At 38.6% G+C, this 25,375-nt stretch overlaps 2 protein-coding genes across 2 annotated transcripts in view; one reads left to right on the plus strand and one right to left on the minus strand.

Annotated features, from left to right (window-relative positions):
* Positions 1 to 12,038: 12,038 nt before the first annotated feature.
* On the minus strand, positions 12,039 to 15,525 carry PDE12 (phosphodiesterase 12; the record flags this gene model as incomplete). Its single annotated transcript, XM_079712159.1, has 3 exons — positions 12,039 to 12,650; positions 13,170 to 13,248; positions 14,218 to 15,525. 3 exons carry the CDS (start codon positions 15,523 to 15,525, stop codon positions 12,208 to 12,210), a joined length of 1,830 nt encoding a protein of 609 aa, XP_079568285.1. The 3' UTR covers positions 12,039 to 12,207.
* Positions 15,526 to 16,239: 714 nt separating this feature from the next.
* DNAH12 (dynein axonemal heavy chain 12) overlaps positions 16,240 to 25,375 on the plus strand; it is a gene marked incomplete at its 3' end in the record, with an annotated part of 226,000 nt that continues 216,864 nt past the window's right edge. The window contains exons 1-2 of the mRNA XM_079713687.1: positions 16,240 to 16,300; positions 20,826 to 21,004. Coding sequence (XP_079569813.1) covers positions 20,835 to 21,004 — 170 coding nt within the window. The 5' untranslated portion in view covers positions 16,240 to 16,300; positions 20,826 to 20,834. The remainder of the gene's footprint in view (positions 16,301 to 20,825; positions 21,005 to 25,375) is intronic.

The raw sequence follows: 25,375 nt of genomic DNA on the forward strand, positions 1-25,375 counted from the left end.
AGGAAATGGGTTTCAAGTTTTTTAGACCAAAAGAAATTATGTCATTTAATGACCGTAGCCTAAAATAATTATTAAGTACCCTGGCAAGCTCAGTACTATGGTAATACTGAGGGGATTAATCCCTCAGTGGATTTAATCTGGTGACTTACACAAATCAGTAGTGGCACAACACAGTTTATGATAAAGTGACAAATGATTAAAAATACTTTAGGGGTCAGGGTTGTGGGGAAAAGAATAATACTTTAGTGTATATACTAAAGAATATACTTTAGTGTAATAGAAATAGATTTTTAACAAAGCTATAAAATTAATCTGCCCTGTCTCTCTCTAACTGAAAATTTTATACTTTCCCATTTGAAAGTTTTTGGAAGAGTCTTAATTCAACTAATTCCTTCCCAATTCCACTTCTTTTGTAGTATAAAATTCTAATATTTGAATATCTTTAAGAATGGTTACTACCTTCCTTTTTGTTAAGAATTTCTTATTCGATCAAGTCAGCCTTGAATTTTTCTTGATATATTTTGCTGAAGACTTTCTTCTCCTGATTCTAGAGCTGGCAGGCAGCATTCTAGAGCAAGACTCTCTTTTCCTGATGAACTATATAAAAGCTACTGTAGTGTACTCCTTCTGCTTCTTTTTTTAGTTTCATTTTGTGCATGCTTTTGAATAAGGTAATTCAGTTAGTAAATTCATGAATCCTTAGGATCTGTGGATTGTTGTTTTTCCTTTTGTGCCCACTTTGTGGCCATTTTGTTACTTCTACTTACCTGCATTTAAATGTGCAAAGGTAGGGGAAAGGGATAGAATTTATTCTTCTTAGCGTAGTTGAAAAAAGTGATCAGTTGTTAAGAGGTAGATTTTTTTTTGGAAATAACATTGATAAGTTAAAATCACAAATAGTGCTCAAATCTGTAATGCCCTGTCTTTTCCTTTTTTTTTTTTTTTTTTTGGTAAGGAGACTTTCTTCCTAACATGTTATTAACTCTTGATATGGTTTTGCTGCCTATATACTTGGGTTTCATATTTAGTGTGTGCTTTAAATTTAACTTTTAATTTATTTCAGGGTCTTATTTTTGTGGTAGATAGCAATGATCGTGAAAGAATTCAGGAAGGAGCAGAAGAGCTGCAGAAAATGGTGAGAATAGTTTTTAAATTTACCATTTCCAAGATATGTTTTTCTGGGTGATAGTGGTGGTATTAGTGGTCGGTACATTTTAACTGTAATTTGATTACATAAATCAACTTTTTAGAGCTAGAAAGAACCTTGAAGAACTATATATTATCACAGGTTCTTAAGACCGCACATAAAAATTTCCTGTAGAGCTTTTAAAAAAACTCATGGATGAGCAGTTACTTCAGTAAGTTTGGAGGAAGGCCCAGTTTGTTTGTAGAATGCTCCATGGGTGATTTTGATGCATATCTCTGGTTGAGGATGTTTACTTTAGTCCAGTCTTTTATTTTCTAGTTATAAAATCTCCAATTTTGAAGCTTTTGTGACCTAGGAATCCTGGTTCAAATCCCTTGTTCCCAAGGTCATTGGGTTCAGTTTTCGCTATACTATACCTATAAAATATACTTCAAAATGTTTCGTAATAGCAACCATGATAAAAGAATTCTACCTAAGGCATGTAGCATTTTGGTCGATGGTGGCATTTTGGCCTTGCCAAATATTGGCTAAATGTTTTCATATGTTCATACTGTTAAAAATCCTGAGGGGGAAAGTTGTTGAGGAACTTTGCTAGAGGAATGTTGTCCTGGTTTCAGACTTGTAGGTGTAAAATATTTACTGAAATATTCTCATTCAGTGCTCCTAAGACTGGAGTGCAGTTTGTAAAAACCATGCCAGTATGTGTGTAACTGGTGCTTTTTTTGTCTCAGTTAACTATTACCCCTTCTACTCTTTTTTTTTTTGTAAACAGCTTTATTGAGATATAGTTCACATACCATAACTTCACTCATTTGAAATGTACAAGTCACTGGTTTCTAGTATACAAAATTGTACAATCATTACCACAATTGAATTTTTTTTTTTTTTTTGCCATACGCGGGCCTCTCACTGTTGTGGCCTCTCCCATTGCGGAGCACAGGCTCCGGACGCGCAGCCTCAGCGGCCATGGCTCACGGGCCCAGCCGCTCCACGGCATGTGGGAGCTTCCTGGACCGGGGCACAAACCCGTGTCCCCTGCATCGGCAGGCGGACTCTCAACCACTGCGCCACCAGGGAAGCCCGCCACAGTTGAATTTTAGAACATTTTCATCACCTTCAAAAAGAAATCCTATAACTATTAGTGTTTGTTCCCCATTCCTTCCCCCATTCTACCCTGCCTGCATACAATATGTGGTCTTTTGTTACCTTTTTAAACTTTTTGTTTCTTTTCACTTAGCATAAGTTTCCAAGTGTTGTGTCATATATCAGTATTTCATTCCCACCGGCTTCTGCTCTTGGTATAATTCTTGTATTTTACATGATACTACTAATGCCCTAATCACTATATTGTTTTCCCACTGTCATTTGATCCAACTAGCTGGAAAGGATAAAAGTCCAAAAGAATCATTGTCTAAATATGTTTACTACTGAGTACCATAAGATCCTGCCATAAATGTTTATTCCCATGTGTGTTTCTTGTCCTTGCCAATCCTGACCCTCCATGGATGATCATCAAGACTGAATAAATGATTTACCGTAATGGAGTGTAGGATGATTGACTTGGAAAATAGTTTTGCTTTACTTGAAGGTGTATGATTATTGATTTGATGTTTGATAATGTATTTAATGTTGAATAAATGATATATATATGTAGGAAGCCTGTTTTACTTCGTTTGTTACAATAATTGGATTCCAGTTTGGTAGTTGTTAATGTCTTTATTTTCAGCTTCAGGAAGATGAGTTGCGAGATGCCGTGTTGCTGCTTTTTGCAAACAAACAGGATTTGCCGAATGCTATGGCCATTAGTGAAATGACAGATAAATTAGGTCTTCAGTCTCTTCGTAACAGAACAGTAAGTATTTGGAGTTTCATATCAACCTCCTGACTATTAGATTATTAGGATAATTGTTTAAGCTGATATTTAGTTTAAACATTTATTAATTGTCCCCTTTGAAATAGATGATGAGCACATCATTTAAAAAACTACAGGGACTTCCCTGGCAGTCCAGTGGTTAAGATTCTGCGTTTCCAATGCAGGGGGTGGGGCACAGGTTCGATCCCTGGTTGGGGAACTAAGATCCTGCATGCCTGGCAGCACAGCCAAAAGCAAAAAACAAAAAACACTACAGTAAGAGAATCTTGCTTATATAAAAATGAGCCCTTTCAGGCTTTATTTCAAACCTTTGTAAATGTTGTATTCAACTTTAAAGTACGTTGATATCTTCTCCGTTTTTAAACTTTTTAATATATATCCTTTAAGGATCCAAAGGTTTTAAATATCTTTATTTCATTTGACTTTTGTTAACATTATCCTCAAAATGATTAGTATTGATGAAGATGTGAAAAACTGTACTGTATGAGAATTGTAATATCTAAAGATTATTGATAGTCTTAATTTAAATTTTATCTTTTATATAACTCTGCAGCAAATATTTTGTAATTGGGTTTTCTTATTGAAACTGCAATATTTAGCAGCCATATTTTAGATAATATTTTGTGCTGTGTGCGTGGTAGCACTAAGAGCTTGTGGAGGGACCTGTAATTATGATGTTAAACAAGTTTTGAGTTTAAAATTATAAAAAATATCTACTTGCTCTCCAGTAGCTTTATCATTTGAGATCAGTGGTTTAAATATTGACAAAATACAATATATTGTTTTATTTATAAAGATGATATCACAAACTATTATTGTGGTTTGTGCTTTACAGTAGTTTTTCATTAACTTGTCAACAAGGTGAAACTGTGATGTGGCAATAACTGTATACAGTGTTTAAGATGTCCCAGCCCAATTTAAATAAGACAGACTGTAAATGATGCAATTTTCCATGCTGTGAGGATATGAATTCATGCCTTTTTCCCAGCCTTCTAGGTTATTGGGGTCTTTGGTATTAAAGTAATAATTGGCAGCATATGGTAGACTTGAAGTGACTTTGCAACATTAAAGCAAAGTCTTTATTTTAAGGCAAAATAAAACTGGTCAATAAAGAAAATTAATAAACCACCCCTGAAAGGTAATTAAATTGCTTTCCAGGTCTTTTTCTTGGTACTTGAAACTTTTCATGACATTTCATACAGTTACTGAAGATAATATTCATAAACATTTTAAAGATTGGAACTTGTGGGGGTACATGAGACTAAAGATAGTGAAATTCCCAAAAAAGCTTGCCTCTAAAATATCAATAATCCCTACTCTTTCAAAATTTTGCCTCTTCTACTCTGAACTTAGTTTTGTGGGAAACAAGAGCATCATAAGGACCAGGTGGGTAGTTTATTAGTTACTAATCTTGCCATGAATTTTCTTTTCAGATTAAGTAGTAGTTGGTTAAATGTAATGAATGGGTAGTAGTAGCTTTAGATATGAGAGGAGTTTTGTGAGAAGCAAGAGGTAGGAGAACAGTTCTGATCTATACAGTTACTGAGATCATTAAATATAAAACTAATCATTTGTGAAATATACTTTTAACACATTTACAACTTTAGTTCCTATGGCTTTATGTATTTTTCCTTTTTCTCTATACATTTATGGCACCTGCTCACTAATACCCCTGGAAAATAATTTTCTGAGTAAGGAATTTTAAACACTGGTTATATTAATCAAGTGTTTTCTTATTGTCCTTTCTTTACAGTGGTATGTTCAAGCCACTTGTGCTACACAAGGAACCGGTCTGTATGAGGGACTTGACTGGCTGTCAAATGAGCTTTCAAAACGTTAAATGAAACTGGATATCTAACCAAGGACATGTTTGATAGAATTGGTCTAGGCTTGTTACAACAAAATTAGTTTGCATCTTGGTTATTAAACAGTATGTGGGACTGGTTTGGGCAGAATATTACAGCGTTTAAACTTATTTTGTTGCCAATTATTGTTTACCAAGTATAATGTTGCCATTTAGCAATATGCTTGGTTTTAAAGAGATTCTCTTAACTTGGGGGAAAAAAAAGTGTCTCCTCTTTTAATTTTACTTCCCTTAAGCCTAAATGCCTGGACATAGCTAATGTGACACCTTTAAATAAATCCATTTTGAATGTTTTTTGAGCCCACAACAAATAATGTTTTAAAGTTATCCCCTTGCTACTTTACTGATACGTTTATCATTCCTGGGACAGTCTGCTGATTTAAAAAATGTTGCATTCCATTTGTATTTATTTTTCTCCCTTGCCAAAAAAGATTTTTTAATACTGCTTGTACCAGCCAGGGAAATGCTCCAAAACACTATTCAGATCTTTTGCACTGAGGAACTTATATTTCCCTCCCATAATTAACTCCTGGCTTCCATCAGCCAAGCTTACCTTGGTGTGGTTTGGATTTGATAGCTAATTAGTTCTGTGCTAGTTGCAAAGAGTTCATATTGAGATGATTTTTAATACTCAGCAGATTGTCTTCCTTTATATTGTATCTTTTTTATGTTGCATGTTGCTTTTGGTATCAGCCTGACTCTTGGCCCAGTATATGATAGTTCTGATGTTTTATTGTTTGTTGGTGAAGATGTCTTCATTAAGAGTTTTGGAAAACTCATCAGACTCAATGAATAAGTTTTCTTCATAACCCATTTGGAATTATTCCTAATAAAATGATAAAACATGTAATTGTGTTTGTTTTTCTTGAGTCTTGAAGATGTTTGAAATAGATTTTTCTTAGTTGATTTGCATATATTACATACTGTGAACAATAATAAAGATCCCAGTGAATTTATTTATTGTTTGAATTGGAAATAAAATGTGGGTTGCTATCGTGTGTAACAGAGTGAGGAGCAATTTCAAGAATTTAGTTTTCTTTGATAAAATACCATTTTGATGCTGTACATTTCTAAAGTCAGGTCAAGAGTAAAAAGCTGTAATAAAATGAACTGCTCCCAAAGTATGTATGCATGTGTTTGTTTCACAGCTAACATTCGTTTTAAAAAAATTCAAGTGTTTTTTGTATCTCATAATACATAGACTGTTAGTGATGCTGCTCTCCTATGTAGGAGAACAAAGTTCACAAACACTTTTCTTTTTTAGCTTCACAAATTTCAGAACTTCTGCAGAAAGTGACTAAATCTTTGTCATAGGGTAGTACCTCATGAATTGCATCTGTTAATTTCTTAAGAACTCAACTTGGTAACCTTATGAGTAACTTAGTTTTTGTCTATAATCTAACGTTTTTGTATTTCATAAACCTTGCATTTTTATGATTATTAATGGCTTAGATTTAGATAAATTTATGGATTGGAATCTTGTTTTCAAAGCCAATACATACTTGTAAAATAATGTGTATATTTGAATTGTAAAAAAAACTACTGGACAAAGCGAAAAGAATTTAGAATTAAGTAGTTGGTGATTGTGAAACAGGTTACTGGGAGAAAGTGTATGCTAAACTTGTGTTATTTCATGTAAGTGCATCTTCTCTAGCCCACCGGATGAATTCTTCCTTCTTCCCTCCAAATAAGAAAGGTCTCATTTCTTGGATAAAACTAAGATAAGGGTATATAGTATGTGTGGTTTATATGGGGTTCAACTAGGGGATACAAAACTTCAGAGGTTCAATGATAGGATCATAGTTAAATTACCATTGTTGTATTAATTTTAAAAAAACTAAACCAAGTAAGTCAAAGATGCTTTCATGAACTCTGAAGATAAAGAGAATCCATATAATCTTACTTTCAAGATATGGCAGCTCTGGGCTTCCCTGGTGGCGCAGTGGTTGAGAGTCCGCCTGCTGATGAAGGGGACACGGGTTCGTGCCCCGGTCCGGGAAGATCCCACATGCCGTGGAGCGGCTGGGCCCATAAGCCATGGCCGCTGAGCCTGCGCATCCGGAGCCTGTGCTGTGCAACGGGAGAGGCCACAACAGTGAGAGGCCCGCATACTGCAAAAAAAAAAAAAAAAAAAAAAAAAAATATGGCAGCTCTTACTACCATTGTTGGAAATGACTGCATTAGGAATCTAAAATTGCCTAATTTTTGCTAAATGGGTTAAATAAAGATTTGCAAGATTGCTTGCTCTTTTTTATTTTTAAAAGAAAACATTAACTTGGCGATTTGGCTTTTTTTTTTTTTTTTTTTTTTTGGTGGTAGGCGGGCCTGTCACTGTTGTGGCCTCTCCCGTTGCAGAGCACAGGCTCTGGACACGCAGGCTCAGCGGCCATGGCTCACGGGCCCAGCCGCTCCACGGTATGTGGGATCTTCCCGGACTGGGGCACGAACCCGTGTTCCCTGCATCGGCAGGCGGACTCTCAACCACTTCGCCACCAGGGAAGCCCGATTTGGCATGTTTTTACCCCAAGAAATTATTCTTTTTCTTCAGTCCTGGTGGTAGTTTTTTTTTGTTTGTTTTTAAATTAAATTGAGAAGTTTCATTTTTTTCCAAGTAGAAGTGAGTAAATGCTTTGGGAAAAAGTATAAATTGAAAGATGATCCCTAGAATGCCTTTCACTGTGTTTTAACATTCTTTGAAAACAATGCAAACTTATAAAATCACTATCACTGTCCTAATTTATTGACATGATCAGTACTCTTATGAAATACTTGACATTGTATTCAGTGCTTACTGTTTACACAGATGTTAAACGTAGTGTTGATCAAAAAGAGGTCTCTGTGACCCTCCCGTATTATACAGAACAGTTGATTATACCCGCAGATTAAAAAATACTCTGTCAAATAATTGTTAAGTATGTTAACAGAGAAGCTGAAGAGGGATTGTGGTTCCCTTAAAAGCTGACTAGCACCATCAGAGTTGAGCATAGAACCATTTTCTGTTTTCTGTCCCTCTGTTAATAGGCTTTTTTGTTGTTGTCCGTAATATTCCCCATTGTCTTTTTTCTGAAATCATTCAGTTGCTTTTCTGTGGTGGTATTTTGTTACATGTTGCTTCCATGGATTCCCCCCTTTACCTTATATATTCTTCAATGAAAATAAAACATAAGTGAAATGTTTATCTTAATTTTCCAGAGTATCAGTGTCTCATTTACTGAGACTTCATTTTCATTAGTGTATACACAGAATTATCTCATATGTAGTAATAATTATTTCCAGATATTTACTGGGATCAAACTGCCTTTTTTTTTTTGGCCACGCTGCGCGGCATGTTGGATCTTAGCTCCCCAACCAGGGATCAAACCCGAGCCCCCTACATTGGAAGGATGGAGTCTTAACCACTGGACCAACAGGGAAGGAAGTCCCCAAACTCTTTTAAAGTCCATGGGATGTGTAGTGATGTCCTCACTTTCATTTCTGATAATGGTAATCTGTATCCTCAGTCTGGCTAGAGGCTTATCAATTTTATTCATCTTTTCAAAGAACCAGCTTTTGGTTTAGTTGATTTTCTCTATTGATTTCTTGCTTTTAATGTCATTGATTTTTTTTTTTTTTTTTTTTTTTTTTGGCCGCACTGCGTGGCCTGCAGGATCTTAGTTCCCTGACCGGGGATTGAACCTGCCCCCTGCAGTGGAAGCGTGGAGTCCTAACCACTGGACTGCCAGGGAATTCCCACATTTAAATGTTTTTGAATTATGTTTGGAAAACTGGTTGGCTATTAGGAAAGATTTTCCCTCTTGAGTTGCCATGTGGGTCTTATGATAAACTAGTAGTGCAAACTTTTATCTTTCATTATATATGGGTTTTGGTTTTGTCTCAGCCTAGTTTGTAGGGAATTTCTGCCTGTATTTCATAGCTGGAGAATGTGAGATCTAAAGGTGTCAATTTCCACCAGGGAGATTTTCCCACAGTAGTGTTCTTTGCACTTCTCCCCCTTATGTTGCTCAGAGATCTATCTACCTTTGGACTGAAACCACCACATTTTGATGACTCAAAAATGTCACCAACCAGTAAAATTCTTGAAAATTTGAAACAACTGATTTTAGTTTCTAGAATTTTAAAGAACATCACATAGCCAGAAATGATTTGTTCACTAATGAATTATGAAATACCAGTTTGTATGTCTGTAGTGGCAACTGTATAAGAATTCATTTAACAGGATAATATGTTCTGTAATAGTCTTAGTAGTTTGTAATTGATAACGCAAAATTTTCAGAATGTTAATTCCTATAGCAAGAACTTGTAACATCATAAAATGTGGTTCACCAGAGTTGCTACTTTCCATATTTTATAATTAAATGTACTAAAAAATCTAAATGTAATAGAAAAATTCAATCACAGAGATGGCTTTAAACACTTAAACATTTCGGAATAACACTTTATTCTAGCTCATATACAAGGACATTTTGGTATGCTATTTATACAGTTGTCTTAGTGTTCCCTACATTTGGACTAATCATACTAACATCTATATGCTAGAGATTTGACCGAAGTATATGCACTTCAAAATAATATTCTATATTCTAATATTCTGAAATGCCTGTGTACAATCTGATCATTGTTTAGTCAGCAAATATCAAATTTAAAGTATCAAGATGTGGAATGTTTGATAAGTGTTTAGAATTTTTCTGACCAGAGTTCCATCTACCTAGCTGTGGTGTTAAATACAGGACCTGTATGTTTTTCTCATGGGCATGAAGATGTCATGTTACACTTTTTTCTTTTATGTTTCTCAACTTTTTTGCTTAAACTTTTTCTCTCAACTTACTATAGTAAGTCCTGTCAACATGTTTGTTTGAAAGCAAACCAAAACCAAATATTAAAACGGAAAAAAAAAAATTGCAAAACAATCAGATTCTGTGGCCATCATCAAGAAATCTAGAAACAATAAATGCTGGAGAGGGTGTGGAGAAAAGGGAACACTCTTGCACTGCTGGTGGGAATGTGAATTGGTACAGCCACTATGGAGAACAGTATGGAGGTTCCTTAAAAAACTAAAAATAGAACTACCATATGACCCAGCAATCCCACTACTAGGCATATACCCTGAGAAAACCATAATTCAAAAAGAGACATGTACCAAAATGTTCATTGCAGCTCTATTCACAATAGCCCGGAGCTGGAAACAACCTAAGTGTCCATCATCGGATGAATGGATAAAGAAGATGTGGCACATATATACAATGGAATATTACTCAGCCATAAAAAGAAACGAAACTGAGCTATTTGTAATGAGGTGGATAGACCTAGAGTCTGTCATACAGAGTGAAGTAAGTCAGAAAGAGAAAGACAAATACCGTATGCTAACACATATATATGGAATTTTAAAAAAAAATGTCATGAAGAACCTAGGGGTAAAACGGGAATAAAGACACAGACCTACTTGAGAATGGAGTTGAGGATATGGGGAGGGGGAAGGGTAAGCTGTGACAAAGCGAAAGAGAGGCATGGACATATATACACTACCAAACATAAGGTAGATAGATAGTGGGAAGCAGCCGCAGAGCACATGGAGATCAGCTGGGTGCTTTGTGACCGCCTGGAGGGGTGGGATGGGGAGGGTGGGAGGGAGGGAGATGCATGAGGGAAGGGATGTGGGAACAGATGTATATGTATGACTGATTCACTTTGTTATAAAGCAGAAACTAATAAAAAAAAATAAAAAATAAATAAAAAAAATAAAAAGAATCAGATTCTGGCTTCAATATATTATTTCTATATTTGTAAACTGATGTTAAAAAATGCTCTCAAGATGCTTTTTAGGAAGGCACAATTTGGTAGCATCAATTTTTCACTTACAGCTTTTTCTAAACAAGATCCCAAGAAACTGCCACCCTAATTTTTCCGGCACGTACTTTTTAAGCACTTCAAGGTTCAATCTGAAGTGCAAGTAAAACCCTCTCATTCTCAAAATTACTAAGAGTAAACAATACATTGGATAGTGAGCAGAATATGAAAATACAGGTTACTTTGTCAAAAGATGAAAGTTATGGTATTGGGTTAGAGACTAAATGTGGAACAAAGGCCTTCATGACTGGAAAATCAGAGCTCTTGAAGTGAGCTCTAGCTATCTAAGCTTAGAAGTTAAATGCAGAAAAACGAGAACATTTTGGTTCTTTTGAACAAGAGCACAACAGCTAAAGCATTACAAATACGGTATGGTGATAACTGGGTTAGAAAAACTCAGTTACTACTCTAGGCTAGACTCTAATCAGTAAAACTATACTTTGTAATTTTCAAGAGTTTGGCTTCATATTTAAAATTTTTTTACAGTATGTAAATAATTACATATACAGTGTTCTGTAACTCAAACTATAATGCTCAAGTCTATAAGAAGTTTATTCGAGATGCTCAAAAGCCCTACTACTACTCTCCCTTTCTCCTATTTAGAAAAACCAACAATTTTGAAAATACTTGTAGCACAGAAATGCTCCATGGTTCATCCACAACTGCAAGCCCGTATCAATAGGCAGTTTCTCGTATCTAATGTATTGTGTTATAGTCTCTAATATCATATGTCAAATACCCTGTTGATTTATGAACATTTTCCATGGGCAAGGGTGTTAAAGACAACAGGATCAAGTTGACGATGTTATTTTTCACTTTAAATACTAAATTAGGCTTGCATACTGAAAGTTAAAATGAGCTGCAAGTAAGAATGGGAATATAAATATGTCCATTTGTACCATACACTAAAAATTAAAATCCTAAAAATAAGAGAATGAAGATACCTTATAACTGAAAAATGAGAAGCAATAGGAATTGGTAATGGTATATTTTAATTTTTTGTTAAAGCTCTGAAGTTGTATTAAATTGCTAACCAAATTGAGGTAGAGGTAGACCCTAATGTTATTCCTTCCATGTGTCACAATAAGCCTCTCACTTTAACTTGTATGCGCTTTCCCCCTAATTATATACACGATTTAATTTGAAATGTGTGTTATGATAGAAAAATTACAGGATCATTCAAATGGTTTTTTACAAAATTCTTAATTACTAGTAAAAAAAAAAAGTATAAAAAGTACCCAATGTTCTTCCTGCTGGTCATAAATATATTTGTTTTTCCTCCAAGTGTAGAAAAAAAAGGGTAGAGAAACTATATTATGCAACCATTATGATAGTCATGTAATGAAGACACTAGAACATAACTCGTATGGTAAGAATATTTTACCTTAGTGCCTAGTTTTCCTCTTTGAAGGTTACACATAGCTTTGATTCATATTAAATTTCCTACTGAAGCAGATTTAAATTCCATCAGACACAAATCTATTTCCATTTTAAATCACATACAAGTGCTAAGTGATCAGAGGGATGGGAAACACTAGGTAAGGCCTGGTGGGTGGTAACTTCTTCATGAGTAGGTAACGGAATCACCTGTTCAACCTCTAAAGCATTTAAGTCAATGAAAATGTAATCCAGACATCCATGAAAGCCACCAACGTAATTTGTGTAAGCAGGTTCACCACAAGCACTTTTCAGTTTGAAGAAATGGGTAAGAGACATGTTGCATCGTTCCTCTTCCCCATTGGAAGTCCAGTCTTCATGATCCTCTGGAATATTGCCACTGATGACAAAGCGATACATTCCTGTTGATGGGGTACTATTAAAGTCCCCACAAAATATAACTGGTATTCTGGGATACAGATCACAAGAGACGTGTCTAATGTGAGCCAAGGCTACTGCCATTTGAATGAGACGAATGTACCCACCTGTGAATATAAAAAACATTAATGTTAAGTACTTTCTAAAGTTGCCTTTAAGTTAAAAAACACAAAAAACTCACAAACCACAGTATCTGGGTGACATTCAAGATACGTATTTGTGTGGGGAGGAACTGGATGAAGGTGGTCAAAAGGTAAAACTTCCAGTTATAAGATTAATGGTATTGGGGATGTAATATACAACACAATGGCTATAGTTAACACTGCTGGGTGGTATATTTGAAAGGTGCTAAGAGAGTAAGCCCCAGAAGTTCTCATCACAAGGAAAAAAACCTTTTGGGGGGTATTTATATGAGGTAATAGATTTTAACTAAACTTACTGTGATAATCATTTTGCAATATGTATAAGTCATTATGCCATACACCTTAAATTGTATAGTGCTGTGTGTCAACTATATCTCAATAAAACTCAAAAAACAGAAAAAGATGTATTTGTGTAAAACAGCTTTACCGACGTGACGTTACGTTACCACGTTCAAGCCACTTGAGAAAACCAATAAAACCTACCTTTGGGGTGCCAGTAGAGATGGGTATTAGCAACACATATCTTTTTAGAAGAGTCCTTTGTAGACTGAAGAACAGAAACCTAAAATAAACAGAAAATGCCAAGTTCAGTTGCTATTTCCCAATCTGAATTTTTTTTAAATCTAAAACTATATGATGAACTGACATTTTATTCCATATGCCTCCCTGCTGATGAAGTATGACTGAAATTATGAAACAATTTTAAGTTTTGGAATATAAATGAATGGGATTCAGCATAACATTTTAGTAACAGTCCAATACACAGAGATAGCATGAATACATTTTAGATGACAACGCTAAGGTTGGAGACCGTGTTTTTATGTGGGTAAGCGTGGGCTTTGGAGTCAGGCAGAACTAGCTTTGAATACCCACTCTACCATTTACAGCAGTGTGACCTGGAGAGGGACACTTCTTTTTCCTAAACCAGCTTCATCATGAGTAAAAAAGAGACAATATCATCCACCTCAAGGAGGACATTTAATTGTATGGATTCAATTAAATGAGCTTACTCAGAGGTGCATGAGACACAGTAGGTGCTCAAAAAATGGCAGCTGCTCTTACTATGAACAAAACCAACTACCTAAAAACTCCGGACAACAGAGTTTTAGGATAACATCTATAAAACGGGTACAGTAGGATTACTATGACCCAAAATTAAAATAACAGCTAATATTTACGGAGCACTTTGTACAACATGCCAGAGACTTTAAATTCTTTAAAATGTGTCAAAACAGTGTTTGGCAAGTACTAAGAAAATATTAGCTATTAAATTATTGTATTTAGCTAAACACTAAATCATAAGCACTATGAAAAGTTCCTGTTTGTCTTGTTCAAGGCAACCTATAGTGTGCCTGGCGCATTACAGGTACTCGATAAGTATCTGCTCAATGAAAGGAAGGCTAAATTACGTGCTGAAGATACAAGAGCAAACACCTTTCAGTAAAATCTGGACTGTTTCATCTCTATAAGCACCCCCGGCCCCGGCGCCCCTTCCAGAACGAGTATGTAGAGACTGGCGGAGTTACTCTACCTGAAGTACAGAAGATCTCTGGAGCACCCTCTCCTGCGCTGACGGGTACAAAGCCAGTTTCTCCAGCAGTTCTTTGTGAAGTGGGTCAGACTGCAGGGCTTCATGGAAAGTAATGTCATGCTGGCTAAGGAGGCTGAACTTGGACTTCCGGTAGAAAGTGGCCAGGCCTTCGTGCTGCTTGATTCGAAACACGCCCTCCAGCCCAAAGGCCTCCAGGGCCGGCACCAAGCTGTCTGTAAACACGTTGCGGTCAACTTCCTGCAAACAGATGAGGTCGGCGTTGTAGCCCGTGAGTTCCTTTTGGATAAGGTTCTGGCGGTAGTCGAGTTCCAGGGCGTAAGGGGCACAGTACGGGTACAGGACAGTCCGCGAAAACTCAGTCTGGGCGTATGTGTCGGCCAAGATGTTGTAGGAGACAGTGCGGATGAGAGCGTCGTCCGTCACCTTCTTGGTGTACAGATGCCGGTGGTCAAAGGTGCAGGTGCCGGGCCCGGCCTCCACTGGACACACACTTTCCAACTCCCGGCTTGGCCCGAAGCGCTGCCCATTGCCTGGGGTGCAATGAAGTTTGAGCCGTAGCCCGATGTCGGCATTGGACGGGGTGTAGACGCGCTCGTCCACACCCGTCTCAGTCCAACCAGGAGAGGGCGAAGAGGGAGACAACGATGAGGGGCCTCCGCCCTCAGGTTCCGCCGCTCCGGGTTTGGTTTCCTTGTACCAGCGGAAGAGGGAGCCGGCGGGATCCCCAAATTCGACGCCGAGCTTGGGGCACACCGGGAAGCCGGCCATGATGTAGCGCGGCAACTGCAGCTCGGTGAAGGCGGGAGGGTTGCGCTCCACCTTGTACTTGACATCGCCGATCTGCAGCACCGCACCGTCCTGCCAGGCGTCCACATTGAGCACGTCTTCAGCCACTGCCTCCTCCCGGTAGTACAGCTTCACCACGGGTTCGCAGGCTGCAGCCGGCTCGGGCCCAGGCCCCGCACAGGACACGCCGCCGCTTGCGTTTGGCCGGTTCTTCCTGCTCTTCTTGGCGGCGGCCGCCTTCGCGTGGCCTTTGAGGGCATTGGTAGCGATCCGGCTGAGGGCCCGACCCAGCGGCTCGCTCTGGTCGCGCTGCATGTTCTTGTGGCTGCCGTCGGCCAGCGCGAACGACAGACTTAGCTTAGGCTCCGAGGGCACACAGCGCACCACAGCGCGCTCCATCGCACCTGCCGCGGTCTCAGTCGCCGCCTCGGCCCGACTGTGCCGCTCCACCGCCGTACGGACCCCACGAAGCGCGGCGCGGGCGCCTGGGAGCCTCCACATGAACCTGGTGGCCCAGAGGCTGACGAGACCTGAGGCTGGGCGACCGCTAAGCGTCAGGTAGAAACAGAAGAGCCGCAGCCGCCGGTTCCGGAACCCATTCAGTCCCTCAACTTCCGGCCGGCGAAGAGAGGGCGCACTGTGCTCCCGCCACGCACTTTCGCCAGGCCCGCTCACCAGCTCCTTTTTTCCATAGCCACTCCTGTCTCTAATCCATCCCAGCTTAATTTTTATCTACAACCAGAGTCATAAGGCTGGAAAAATGAAGAAAATATAGAAGTTCCAGAGGGAAATATTAGACTCCATGGTTTTATCGAAAGTGCAGTTAGCGGGCAGAAGCGAAGGCGCGCCCAAGACGGAACTGGCTGGGGTGGTGTCATGGGTTTCGCTTCCCCGGCGGAGGCTGGCGCAGTTCCTGGTTGTTAACCCCGTGCTTTCTGGTGCTGCTTGGGTCTTCCTCGCGCGAGAGCGTAGGGAACTCCACCCGGATTGCCAGCCTGGCTTCGGGTGTGGAAAGTGTTGCTCACTTCTCCACAGCGTTCCCGAGGCTACTCACCCTCTTCCGAGGTGTGGTGGGTTCACCTCAGGCCTAGCCAGCGCCGACGCGCGGAGCAGAGCTTTTGTGGTGGTAACTACGAACGATATATAGTAGCTCCCAGTTAGTGAGCGGTGACTGCTAAAAACGTCATTTACGGATGTGAGGACCAGAGACATTAAGTTACCTGCTCAAGACCAAACAGACATTGCTGAATGAATGACAGGAGACTGAGAATAGCCAGTAAGTAAGAGGATATGAGAAATGTAGCTTCTTTGAAAGCCGAATGAACAGAGTTTTCAAGAAACAGATTTTGTGTTGAATATAATTAATACTCTGTGATTAACTGAAGAAAAAACTCTTTAAGATTCAAAGAACAAATTGAGAATTCGCTTCTCTCGACAAGTGATATGTTTGTATGTACTTTCTCGTCTCCTACAACTAGAATGTTTATTTATTGGGTATCTAATAATAAGCCATACCCTTTCCCCTGGCTTACAATGAGGAAAATAAGCCTTTTCTAAAAGAAGGATGAATTTTGCAGTCATTTGAAATGTATATTCCTGTCCTCCCCTCTCCCCACGCAGCAAGCATTTGACAAGGTAACTGGATGCCTGGTGGTATGTATGTAATCTAGGGTAAAAGTCATTACACTGTATCAGTTGACTTAAGAAAATAAGTCTCAGTACTCCAGTTCATAGTATCATAGTACCCACATTGGCAAGTATAAATTTTGAAATGGCATTTTTCTTCATGCATCTTGGCAGAACTCAATCTTAAAGAAGCTGAAAGATAAAAGCCCTATTAGAAAATGTGGAAATTCCCTGGCGGTCCAGTGGTTACACTTCGAGGCTTTCACTGCTGAGGCCCAGAGTTCAGTCCCTGGTCTGGGAAATAAGATCCTGCAACCCGCTCCGGGAGGCTAAAAAAAAAAAAAAAAAAATCCTATTAGAAAATGACTTTCCTTCAAGCAAGCTGATCTAATTTAACTTTGTAGCACTGTAGCAGTCTTAATCCGAGTTTGAGACACATGCCTTGAAGTGTCATACTTTCTTTTAGGTTTTTTTTTTTTTGATATTTTAATTTTTTCAAAGAGTAAAAACATATTCGTAGTGAAAAAAAGGTAATCTTCCCGCCTCTGACTCCTATGCATGCACAAACATTTATGAATTTATACCCTTCCCCCCACTTTTTTGCACACATAGGAATGTAGTATATCCATGGTTCAGTACCTTCCTCTTTTCATTATCTTATATTATCTTTTGTCAGTTCTTTCAAGAGAAAGTATCTGCAGGTGTTCTGAAAGTGTCACAACTTCCCAAAGAAACTAACACAACAATGTAAAGCAATTATACTCCAATAAAGATGTTAAAAAAAGAGATACCATTAAGAAAATGAAAAGGCAAGCTACAGGCCAAAAGAATATATTTGCAAATTATCTGATAAAGGATTTGTATCCAGAATGTAAAGAACTCTTACCCCTTAATGATAGAAAGGGAAATATTCCAATTTAAAAATGGATAAAAGATCTAAATAGACATTTCATCAAAAAAGAAGATACGTTAATGGATAATAAGCACATGAAAAGATATTCAACATATTTGCGTTTAGGGAAATGCAAATTAAAACCACAATGAGATACCACTATATGCCCATTCAAATACCTCAAATAAAAAAGATAAACAATACCAAGTGTTGGCAAGGATGTGGAGAAATTGGAATGCTTATATTTTTCTGGTAGAAATGTAGAATGTTGCAGCCACTTTGGAAAACAGTTTGACAGTTTCTTAAAAGATCAAACATACACTTATCATTTATCCCAGCAATTCCTACCAATGAGAAATGAAAATGTATGTTCATCCAAAGATTTGCACACAAATGTTCATGGAAGGATTATTCATAATAGCCCCGAACTGAAAGCAATCCAAATGTCCATCAGCTTGTGAATGAATAAACCAAATATGATATATCCATATAATGGAAGACTATCCATCAGTAAAAAGGAATGAACTTCTGTCACATACTACATATAGATGAACCTCAAACACATTATTAAGTGAAAGAAGCCAGACACAAAAGACCACATAATACATGATTCCATTCATATGAAATTTTCAGAAGTTGTAAACCTATAGAGACCAAAAGCAAATCAGTGGTTGCCTAGGACTGGAGGTGAGAGTGAGGATTGAGTGTATATGAGGTCAAGGGAACTTTTTGCAGTGGAAATTTTTTAGAACTGGATCTTGGTAATGGTTGCACAACTGTGTAAATTTACTGAAAAACCCAGTGAATTGTATACTTCAAAATGGTGAATTCTATAGTATGTAAATTATACCTATTAAAAGCTGTTTGAAAAATGATGTACATTGTATTAGTTAGGATCTAATGAGGGAAGCAGAACCAGTAGATTATATATATACCCTATATGTATCCATTGTTTGTATGTTTATATATAGGGTTTCTTACAGGGAACTGGCTTATGTAACTGTGGGGGCTCATGAAGCAAGTCCACAATCTTTAGGGGCAGGCTGTCAGGAAGGAAAGAGCCAGAGAGGGGAGAGCACCTGTACACCTACCTGCTGTTTGGAGTCTAACTCAGGGCATGTCTAAAACTTTTAAAAAGGATTTCCGCTGATTGAGTGAGGCCCACACAGATAATCTCCCTAGATTAACATCAGTTTACAGGGGACTTGAATTACATCTGGAAAATCTCTTCACAGCAGCCCTAGATTAGTGTTTGAGTAACTGGGAGAAGGTGAGTGCATGATATAATACTGTCCTCCGTTCAATTCTGTAGTTTAGCCTAACCAAATTGACATGTCAAAAAACCATCACAGAAAGACAAATATCATATGATATTGCTTATATGTGGAATCTGAAAAAATAATACAAATGAATTTATTAACAAAACAGAAATTGACTCACAGACATAGAAAACAAACTTATGGTTACCAAAGGGGAAAGGTGGGGGGAGGGATAAATTAGTAGTTTGTGATTAAAATATACACACTACTATATAAAAAATAGATAACAAATAAGGACCTACTGTATAGCATGGGAAACTATACTCAATATCTTGTAATAACCCATAATGGAAAAGTATCTTAAAGAAGAATATATATATATATAAAATTTTTTAAAAAGACATTGTGACCAAAAAATCACATACAAGTGTTTTGTTTTCCACAGAAAGATAGTTTGTTTTTACAAGCTAGGAGGAATTTCAGTTTGTTCATTCACTGACTCAAATGACATTTTTAGAGGAACAACTGTTTGCCAGACACAATAGTGTAAGCTGTACTCTCATTAAAAAAAAATTCTTTACGTGCTGATTGGCACATAGAAGATGCTCAAATATTTGTTGAATGAATATGCCATTAATACACCACCAGGATTTATTTATCTACCAATTTATTTATGCACATGGTATTTGTGTAGGCTATTATCATTTAGATGGAGTATCCATTGTGCAGCCTCAAATAGCAAAGTTTCACATTTCTCTCTTCATGCATACTCAAAAAATTTACACAGCTTAATCTTCTCTGCCAAAAATTTTCTGAAAGAAGTGCTGTCTAAACAAATACTGAATAGAGAAACAAGATAAATGAAAATCTTGATTAGTTATAATATTTACAGGGAAGTCGCTATGGGGACACTTGAAGACTTGATCCTCCTTGAGAGTGTTTATATAAATCTATTTTCCAATGGATCCAAATTTCCAGTCTTGCAGTTTTCCACAATTTGAAGATCCTGTTTCCGTGCCCTTTCTAAGGGAAGAGGGTTAGGTAAAAAAGTCTCATTCACTGACCCTCCATTTACTCGAGTAATGAATTATTGTTGTGACAGGTAATCCTAATCTGTGGCAGCTCAGCAACTGCCTCTCCAGGCAACATTTGCCCAGTCTCTCCAGTTGCGACCGCGACAGTTTCTATGGCAACAACTTTGTTTCTATGCGGCAGGCGACTGCCTAGCTCGGCAGGACCCCGTAGGGCGTTCCGGAGGTTTCAACCTTTGTTTTCTCTCTTCCTTTCACCATTGGAGAAGTTCATTGAACGTTCCCCTCTTATCTGAGCAGCCGGGAAGTAGTGAAAACAATCAGAGAGGTACTTTCTTGTCCTCAGCTTTTCTCTTCACCCCTCTCCCAGGGCAGGAGATTTTGAACTGGGCGCCAGCAGAAACTGTCTTTTTCAAGGCAGGAATCTCCAAATTGTGTGGGCATCTGCAGCAAATGCAGTTGATATCACAGTTAATTATTCAGCATTTATATGACATTTTAGATTTCTTATGCACTTAGTATGCCTATTTTTGTTTGATCATAGTATGGCTTTCTAGGAAGGTAGCAAAACTAAGATACAATAGTGATGTTTAAAAATATTAATGATGTTAAAGTATCAGCTTTTTGGGGAGAGGGATTATACCTCAACAACTGGATTTTGTTGTTGTGATTTGCTTCTTAGGGAAAATTTGAACTCAAAATTTTAGAACTGTACAGGTATTTAGAGAGCATCTAATCCAGTTCCTTAATTTCAGCCATGAGGAAACTGAAGCCCTCACTCACCGGGAAGTGACTGGCTTCATTTCTTCATAGCAATGAATGGTAGAGCTCTAACAGGAATCCCTGCCCATTTATCTCAACTGCCATCCTTGGGAAAAAGATATAAAGAGGCCTAGAATTTTTGATATTGATATGTAATGAATATATCGAGGCTAGCTTTTACAATAATGGCTTTACAGACTTTTTCTCCTCAGAGTATATTTTAATCTTTAGGGGACCAAGATGTCAGATACAAACAAAACTGCCATTGCAGCAGAAAAAGAGGCTCTGAACTTGAAGTTACCTCCCATTGTTCGTCCCCCAGAAGACATAGGTGTTGATGCACCAGCACAAAGTAAGCTGCTGAGTTACAGAAGATCCAAGGAGCAGCAGAAGACAATTAATCAGTTAGTGTAAGTAGCATATTAGTAAATAATCCTTGTTTGGAATTTGAGTGAAATAATTAGTGTTTGTATTCTCATAAAAAGTTTAACTATTCAGGTTGTTCATGGTCAAAATATCATCTTCAAATTCAAGTAGGAAAACAACCGAAAAAGTAATTGTAATGATAGTAAATGTTATATAGTGCTTACAGTGTTTATTCTAAGCATTGTTTTTATTGTTTTACCTATACTTCTCACAACAACCCTATACGATAGGTACTATTGTTATTTCTGTATATAGATGAGTAAACTGAGGTGCAGAGAAGTTAAGTAACTTGCCGAAGGTCTCACAGCTTGAGTTTAGGCCCTGACAGTCTGGTCATAGAGTTCACATACTTTGAACACCACGCTATTCCTCCTTGTGATATATTATAACCATACTGGTCCCTGAAAGTAAAACCAAGTAACTGGGCCGCTACAAATAGCATTGCACTGGAGCAAATACTTAATAAAATACCTTGAAACTACTTGTACTTAAAATTTTTTCTATACAAAAGAAAATACAGTCTAACATCCTACCCTTTCCCCTCCAATTTAGTGGAAATTAAAACTAATTTAGGTACCAGCTCCCAAAGGCACTGATGAGGATGGTTCAGTCAATTCAGCAGTTACTGAGAATTTCCTAGATACCTGACTCTGCTGGGCTGTGGGGATAAATAAGAAGAAAAAGACATTGAGCTTATCTGTACAGTTTGAACCTAACACTGAACTACAAAACAGGGAATTTCTCTCTGGTGGATTTCTGCTTCTCTTTCTGCATTCTCTTTCCCTCTTTGGTCTGCCTCCTTTATACATATTTTTGCAACTGATTAAGTTTTACTCTCTGTTACATTGTTGATCATATTGTTGATGATCATATTGTTGCTAGTTAAAATAATTTAAGTTTTTGCTGATTTTACTTTCCTTATAATTAAACAGGTCTGTTAATCATATAACTTCTTTAAATTTACATTATTATTAGTCTGTCAATCTTCTAATCATATCTAAATCCAAACTTATAATGGCAGTATATGTATTGTTAGATACCCTTTACCCCTTTAATTTCTAAGACTCTAATCAATGTTTCAGTAGATTTAGAGAATAGAAAAAGGGGTTCCTTAGGAGTTACATATTGTTCTTACTCCAAAACCTTTCATAATCTCAGAATGTTGAACTACTTGCAGTTCCATATTTTTACATATAGTGAAAAATAAATTTCACAAGTGCTCCCTGCAGTTTCCTTCACTGTAAAGTCTGTCTGAATACTTATACAATTTATTCAAGGCTTAGTTTATGAATCACCTCCTCTGGAAAGCTGTCTTTTAATCCCCTTTGTGCAGCTTTAACCCTGTCTACATATTCTCTTACATCTATTTAACAGATATTAAATATCTACTGTTATCCAGACACTGCTTGTTACTAGAAAGACCACAGAGAACACAACAGAAAGGACTTTAGTCTTTCAGAAGCTTATATTCTGGTGGGAGGAGGCAGATCGTAAACACATTTAAAAAAAAAAAGTTAACCCTTTAGATGGTGATAGATACTATGAAGAAATAAAACAGTGGGATAGAGAGTGACAGGGAAGATGTTTCTAGGAACATTGCAGGAAAGTCCCGTGGAGACGATATATAGAGATCGAAAGAATAAGAAGCTTGTCATTTAAATAAACATGAGAACACCACTGTAGCAAAGGGGATAGCAAGCACGAAAGCCCTGAAATATGAATGCTTTCAGTGTGTTCTAGGAATTGACAAAGGTCAATGTCGCTAGAGTATCAGGGACCTGGGGAAGAGTATTATCAGGTGAGGTCTGTGGATAGAGAGTTCCAGGAGTTAGGTGGGATGTAAGGAGTCCTGGGCAGAACTGAGCCCTCTGCTGGGATCAGTTCCTCGGAACACTTGGCTGAGCAAAGATTGAAAATTGTTTTGTAGCTTTCCAGATTCCCATGAATGAGCCACTTCTTCCTTGGCCACTACCTCCCTCTTGATTCAGACCAGCCTTTCTCTCCTTCACTGTATGTAGTCTCTTACACAGTCCTTTGAAATTATCCAATTTTGTTTATTTATCTGTTTTTGATTGTTAACACAGAAAGCAAAAACATGGAGTGAAAATGCCAGCTCTTACATTCTTCTCAGCTCTTTTTATTTATATCAGTAGGAGAAAACACACTCCAGGAAATTATTGCTATATTAAAGGGTGACATTTATATATAAAGAGCTCAAGGAAGTTAGGCATATTTATGTTGGGATCATTACAGTGCAAGGTAGCTAGTGCCAACTAGCATACCAAAGTATAAGCAAACTCCTTCAAAGTATTGATCACTGAGAGCTAGGCTGCTTACAGAGAAAATGATGGATGAAGGGGAGTCTGGCCTGGGACTTGACAATTAACAAAGAAAAGAGGAAGGAGGGTATTCCAGGCACATTTTCTATTCCATGTGAGAAAGCCTTAGGAATTTTGTTTTTAATAGATCTTTATTGGAGTATAATTGCTTCACAATACTGTGTTAGTTTCTGTTGCACAAGAAAGCAAATCAGCCATATGCATAGATATGTCCCCATATCCCCTTCCTCTTGAGCCTCCCTCCCATGCTCCCTATCGCACCCCTCTAGGTCATCGCAAAGCACCTAGCTGATCTCCCTGTGCTATTTTCCACCAGCCAACTATTTTACATTCGGTAGTATATGTACGTCAATGCTACTCTTATTTAGCCCCAGCTTCGCCCTCCCACCCTATGTCCTCAAGTCCATTTTATGTCTATCTCTTTATTCCTGCCCTGCAACTAGGTTCATCAATACCTTTTTTTTTTTTTAGATTCCATATATATCTGTTAGCATATGGTATTTGTTTTTCTCTTCCTGACTTACTTCACTTTGTATGACAGACTCTAGGTCCATCCACCCCATTACAAATAACTCAATTTCGTTTCTTTTTATGGCGGAGTAATATTCCATTGTATATATGTGCCACATCTTCTTTATCCATTCATCTGTTGATGGACACTTAGGTTGGTTCCATGTCCTGGTTATTGTAAATAGTGCTGCACTGAACACTGTGGTACATGTCTCTTTTTGAATTATGATTTTCTCAGGGTATATGCCAAGTAGTGGGATTGCTGTGTCATATGGTAGTTCTATTTTTAGTTTTTTAAAGAACCTCCATACTGTTTTCCATAGTGGTTGTATCAATTTACATTCCCACCAACAGTGCAAAAGGGTTCGCTTTTCACCACACCTTTTTCCAGCATTTATTGTTTCTAGATTTTTGGATAATTGTCATTTTGACCTGCGTGAGTTAATACCTCATTGTAAGGAGCTTCAAGATGGTGGAAGAGTAAGACACGGAGTTCACCTTCTTCCCCACAAATACATCAGAAATGCATCTACATGTGGAATAACTCCTACAGAACGCTGACAGAAGACCTCAGACCTCCCAAAAGGCAAGAAACTCCCCACGTACCTGGGTAGGGCAAAAGAAGAAAGAAAAAACAGAGGCGAAAGAATAGGGATGGGACCTGCACCATTGGGAGGGAGCTGTGAAGGAGGAAAGGTTTCCACAAGCTACGAAGACCCTTTGCGGGCAGAGACTGTGGGTGGCGGAGGGGGGAAGCTTTGGAGCCACGGAGGAGAACGCAGCAACAGGGGTGCAGAGGGCAAAGTGGAGAGATTCCTGCACAGAGGATCAGTGCCAACCAGCACTCACCAGCCCGAGAGGCTTGTCTGCTCACCTGCCGGGGCGGGCGTGGGCTGGGAGCTGAGGCTTGGGCTTCGGTAGGATCCCAGGGAGAGGACTGGGGTTGGCTGCGTGAACACAGCCTGAAGGGGGCTAGTGTGCCACAGCTAGCTGGGAGGGAGTCCGGGAAAAAGTCTGGAGCTGCCGAAGAGGCAAGAGACTTTTCGTGTCTCTTTGTTTCCTGGTGCGCAAGGAGAGGGGATTAAGAGCGCAGTTTAAAGGAGCTCGAGAGATAGGCGCGAGCCGCGGCTATCAGCGCGGACCCCAGAGACAGGCATGAGACACTAAGGCTCCTGCTGCAGCCACCAAGAAGCCTGTGTGCAAGCACAGGTCACTATCCACACCTCCCCTCCTGGGAGCCTGTGCAGCCCGCCACCGCCAGGGTCCCATGATCCAGGGACAACTTCCCTGGGAGAATGAACGGTGCACCTCAGGCTGGGGCAATGTCACACTGGCCTCTGCTGCCGCAGGCTCGCCCTGCATCCGTCCTTCCCCCCGGCCTGAGTGGGCCAGAGTCCCTGAATCAGCTGCTCCTTTAACCCCATCCTGTCTGAGCGAAGAACAGAAGCCCTCAGCCGACCTACATGCAGAGGCAGGGCCAAATCCAAAGCTGAAACCCGGGAGCTG

Source organism: Hyperoodon ampullatus (assembly GCF_949752795.1).
Source record: "Hyperoodon ampullatus genome assembly, chromosome: 10".
NCBI classification, from domain to species: Eukaryota; Metazoa; Chordata; class Mammalia; order Artiodactyla; family Ziphiidae; genus Hyperoodon; species Hyperoodon ampullatus.